This window comes from Bidens hawaiensis, unplaced genomic scaffold (genome assembly GCF_021521415.1).
Source record: "Bidens hawaiensis isolate Kalapana, Puna unplaced genomic scaffold, B.hawaiensis_p1.1 tig00031769_1, whole genome shotgun sequence".
Lineage (NCBI taxonomy): Eukaryota > Viridiplantae > Streptophyta > Magnoliopsida > Asterales > Asteraceae > Bidens > Bidens hawaiensis.
In genome coordinates, this window is record NW_027495364.1 from 61,398 (window position 1) to 66,644 (window position 5,247).

At 35.4% G+C, this 5,247-nt stretch overlaps 1 protein-coding gene across 1 annotated transcript; it reads left to right on the forward strand.

The window, feature by feature from the left end:
* Positions 1-2,015: 2,015 nt before the first annotated feature.
* LOC143582493 (uncharacterized) lies at positions 2,016-5,027 on the forward strand. The gene is made up of 3 exons (XM_077065040.1): positions 2,016-2,541; positions 2,881-2,997; positions 3,545-5,027. Exons 1-3 carry the CDS (start codon positions 2,098-2,100, stop codon positions 4,766-4,768), a joined length of 1,785 nt encoding a protein of 594 aa, XP_076921155.1. The 5' UTR covers positions 2,016-2,097; the 3' UTR covers positions 4,769-5,027.
* Positions 5,028-5,247: the final 220 nt, after the last annotated feature.

A 5,247-nucleotide genomic window follows, 5' to 3' on the forward strand; every position in this document is an offset into this window, starting at 1 on the left:
TATTTTTTTTAAGGTAAAAATTTTGGCGGTAAAAAAATTGACGCTAGTATTAACCCTAATTTTTACCTATTTTAACTCTGCACATCACACAAGAAAATACAAAGATCTGGACTTCTCTTCTTCTACCAAATTGGTGTCGGGTTTCAAACTTGTCTTTTATTATTATGGTTTAGACTTTTGTGTGTTTTTCATGACTAGTGAATCTGATGATGAAATTATTTTGGAAAGTTCTTTGTTTGATGTTAACTATTTTTTTAATAAGATATATAATTTTTATATTTATTTTTAAATCCCGCCTCGAGCTTACGCCTCGTTTCGCCTCGAGGCTTACGCCTCGTGAGGCTATGGGAAAACGCCTCGAGGCGCGATTCCGTACTTTTAAACCTTGATCATGACAACTGACAAGTGTAAATTATCCATGACAAAAACTGATCTAAAGTTCATACACATGATTTAATCGAAAAACTCATAAACGCAAACCATGTCCATGTTATCAACATATTCATATCAATGATCATTAACTTATGAAGATTTTATGCTAATGAAATATTTAACATATGTTCGAAGTCTAATTGACAGAAACAATATAAATAAAATAAAAATGCAAAACAAGACAAATATTTCTAATAAGTTAAAAGCATAAACCTAAACTCAGTGAATGGATTCGTATATGTGAAGGTTGATCTTCTTCCATTTTATTATACCAAAAATGTCCATTTTGCCTCACAAAAGATTGAAGATCCTTGTAAATAAAGAATGTCTTACACTTTAAATCGCGAAATTTGTTATAACACGGATCGTCATTAACATGACTTGTGTGAGGTCTCAATTGGTGCATAAGTGGAAAATTATGAAATTCAAATTATGAAAAACCGTAAGTGATAACAATTATCAGTAACAAAACAATTACGAAACTATGGATAAAAGGTGCGTCCGCATACAACCCTTCCAAGTCAAGCAACACCCTATGTCACACCTAACGAAATTCCTAGATAATCTAAAAACTCACCACCCTTCATCTACATCTTAAAAGATACTCCCACCATCTCATTGTTCATACTTTCTTTTTTATTTATCTTATTACAAATGTTAATTTTCAAAATTTATTAGTTAATTTCAAAGTTTACCCTTAAACACACACAACTAACATTAATAAACAATATTAATAGACATAATTTTCAAGGACATTGTTGTCATTTAGTAAACAAAAAAAATAATCATTTAATGTACCTTAAACTTTGTGTTTTTTTTCAAATCATGACATTTAAAAAGGGACGGAGGGAGTAATATAATGTACTTAACCGAAATATACATGTTACATATAAGGGAAAATTCTCAAAATAAGCGTTTATGAAAATGTTTTTCAGGTTTTATGTGTCACTCGCAAGAAATTCGTGTAGGGAATGTAAACCAGGTAAACTAGTCGTCGCGACTAAAGAACTTATGAATTACTCGTGGGCATTGATTACGAGGCATGAAACTTATTTAGTCATGACGAGTAAATGATTAGTGGACATACTCGTTACGGTTAGTTTAAGGGCACGTGGCAAGTTTCAACTGGTTCTACAAAATACTCGTGTGTAATCATAAATTACTCGTCACGATTGTTTATAATACATATTTTGGAAATTTCTTACAAATGACACATAAAACCTAAAAAATGTTTTTAAAAATACTTATTTTAAGAGTTTTCCCTACAAATAAACATAAAGTGATTGATGTGTACACATGTTATATCAATATCAAGACATAAAATAAATCTTAAACACCCATATGTTAAAACATGAATTATTTGGTTTGGTCATCACACCCATTTATTGTTGTCCTTTTAACATTTAACCCTAGTAAATTTACCTTTGAAAAGTCCTAAACAACATGTGATGATACCATTACCATTACCATTACCATTACCATTACCATTACCATTACTTCACATGCACTCCCACTTTCCACCTCATCTAAACTCTTCTTTCTTTCCACACTCTTCCAAATCTCATTACATACAAACATTTCTACCCTTTCTTCTTTCCTTATTATTATTATTACTATTCATCAAACAGACCCAAACCCTCTTCACACTTTCCAATTTCCAATCCAATGTCAAGACACAGTAATCGGGTCGTGGACGGGTTGATCCCGGGTTACGACAAGATCCGGAAACGAGGGTGTTCATCATCACCGTCTTCATCATCAAAGCTGCATAACTACCGGTTTAAACGGGCGATTATGGTGGGTAAGACCCGGGTCGGAGGTGGGTCCAGATCCAGTACTCCGGCACCGTCGTGGCGGATGACGCCGTCGTCAAAATCCAAACTTGGTGGCGGTGGTGGTGTGGAGTCGCCGGATTTTGACGGCGGCGGAGGGCGGTCAAGGCCGGTGTCCGCCAGGAAGCTGGCGGCGACGCTGTGGGAGATGAACGAGATGCCGTCGCCGCAGAATTCGGAGAGTACGAGGAGGAAGGAGAGTACGAGGATTCGAGAGAAACCCAACCGGTCACTTCCGCCCCATCTGTCGGATCCTTCTCATAGTCCTGTTTCTGAGGTGGGTTTTTAATTATTATTATTATTATTATTATTATTTAATAATAATAATAATATTATTATTATTATTATTATTATTATTATTATTATTATTATTATTATTATTATTATTATTATTATTATATGTACTGTTGTCATTTTCAATCAATTGGGAGTCATGGGTCATTTTCAGCTCTATTTGTGGATATAGACTGATGAATCATCATGTGAATCTTGAGCAAAATTTGTGATTTTTTATCTGATTTTTTGAACAATTAGAAGTTGATGTTTTGATGAATCTTCATGTGAATATTGACCAATTTGTATTTGAATTGAAGATCATATACTTGTGTTGTTGCAGAGAACGGATCGAGCTGGAACCGGGTCTCATCGTAGGGTTTCATCCAGTCATAGGCCCAGACTTGAAGAAAACAATGGTGAAGCTTTTGAATCTCTTAGCAATGCCAGTTTGATGGAGGTGAGCATATTATAATTTATAATATATATGAACATTTGTTTACCAATCTATGAATGAGGGGTGGTTGGTTTTGGCTTCATACCGATAATTCAGTTGTTAGGTTTTCTAAAACCATTTGGTTTTGGTTTCGATTCATTTTCCCTTCTTTTGGTTTTACCATTTGAGCTTGAAAGTTTTGGGATTACAAAACCCAAAATAATGAAATTTGGCATAAAGTGTTTTTGTTTAATAAAGATTATCGGCTATTACACATTTGAACCTAAAATTTTTGGGTTACACAATTTACTAGTTACTTATAAATTATCTCTAAACCAATGGTTTGGCTTCTGGTTGCAGTCGGTTTGGTAAAGTTTTTTTGTTTTTGTTGATAGCAAAATGGAATCGGAAAATCGGTTTTAAATGAACATGAAACCAAACTGCCAAACCATTGGTTATTTATAAGGTTTTGTTATTATGGCTTGATTATTATGGTTACTAATTGTGTTTTGGGTTCGGGTTTTTTTGAAAAGAATATTAATGATGGTGTTTTTGTATCTCTAAACCGCAGATTGAAACCCGATCTCGAGCTCAAACTCCTAACGGTTCTTCAAACGGAATCAAACCACACTTAAAAGAAGTTAGCAACGCGTTAACAACTTCAAAGGAGCTACTCAAAATCATCCACCGAATGTGGGCACACGATAACCTTCCATCATCCAGCATGTCACTTATATCAGCCCTACATACAGAGCTTGAACGGGCCCGCCTTCAAGTCAACCACATCATCAAAGACCAAAGCGTTGACCATTCAGAAGTCAACTATCTACTCAAATGCTTTGCTGAAGAGAAAGCATTATGGAAAAGTAAAGAAAGACAATCAGTTGAAACTGCAATCGAGTCGATTGCTGCTGAGTTGGAAGTCGAGAAGAAAGTTAGACGAAGATCCGAAAGTTTAAATAAAAAGCTCGGGTTAGAATTAGCGGAAACAAAAGCTTCATATTCTAAAGTGTTGAAAGAACTCGAGAGTGAGAAACGGGCCCGTGAGATAATGGAGCAAGTTTGTGATGAACTAGCGGTTGACTTTGGTCAAGATCGGGCCGAGACCGAGGAACTGAAACGGGAGTCGGTTAAAGTTCAAGAAGAAGTTGAAAAAGAAAGAGAAATGCTTCATCTTGCTGATAAGTTAAGGGAAGAACGCGTTCAGATGAAACTAGCGGAAGCTAAGCATCAGTTTGAAGAGAAAAACGCACTTGTTGACAAGTTAAAAAGTCAACTCGAAGCGTTTCTTGGAACCAAGAAGAAAAAAGGGCGAAGAGACGAGGATTTGATGATGTACTTGAATAAAAGTAATTTTGGTGGGACCCGTTTGAACGAAGTGAACGAAGACGACGATAATGGTGAAGTTGAAGATGATGACGGGTCAGGTGAGAGTGATCTTCATTCTATAGAACTTAACATGGATAATATTAATAAGAGTTTTAAATGGGCTCATGGTCAAAGCTTCAATAACGATTCGTCGGTCAATGGGAAAGCGTATAGGAAAAGTGTTTCTTCGCTTCAAAGAAAGGTTTCAGATGGGAATGAATGGGGGGTTCAGGATACTTTTGTTGAAGTTGAAAAGCAAACACCAAGAAGAAGCCATGGGGATGATTTGGTGAGATATAAGTCGGTCAAAGGTCTTCGCGACCGGATTTTGACCAGTTTGAAGTCAAGAGATTTTGACGAGTCGGGTCATGGAAGTGGGTCAAAGTCGAGAGGTGAGACCGTTAACGGTAGACGATCCAAGAAATGAGTTCTAGACAGAGTTCAATCTTGTTTTGTTGGTCAACCTTCATGATTTTGACCATGATGACTATGGTTAATGTTGAATTAAAGAAGATCAAGTTGGTAATAACTGTTTTTTTTTAATTTCTGTATTTATGAATTTGTAGTATACAAGTGTCAAATTTTGGTAGACTTGTGCCAATCAAGTGATCTTCCATGTACAAAAACTTATGTTCAACCCAAATTATATATTGTTCTAAAATATTATGAAGAAATTTTGCTTCTGTGTCCCTTTTATGTATAGTAAAAATGTATGTCATGTTGTCTCCAAAATTGGTGTATATCTAATGTTGTTTTAGTGTTCATATTTAGTGGGAAGATTTATTTTTTTTTACGAACAATGAATAAAGTTTGGTTTACTTGGGGTAACCCAATGACAACGGTAAAATTCTGTTAGGATCGGATTCCGGATTCGAATTTAAGACGCTTTCAGCTCAGGTCTTCATT

What these genes read in the sequence shown, in the direction of transcription:
- LOC143582493 (XM_077065040.1), top strand. Translation starts at nt 2,098, where the DNA reads ATGTCAAGACACAGTAATCGGGTCGTGGACGGGTTGATCCCGGGTTAC. An exon ending in CTCATAGTCCTGTTTCTGAG is followed by an intron (nt 2,542 to 2,880) that starts GTGGGTTTTTAA and finishes GTGTTGTTGCAG; the next exon opens with AGAACGGATCGAGCTGGAAC. An exon ending in GCAATGCCAGTTTGATGGAG is followed by an intron (nt 2,998 to 3,544) that starts GTGAGCATATTA and finishes TCTAAACCGCAG; the next exon opens with ATTGAAACCCGATCTCGAGC.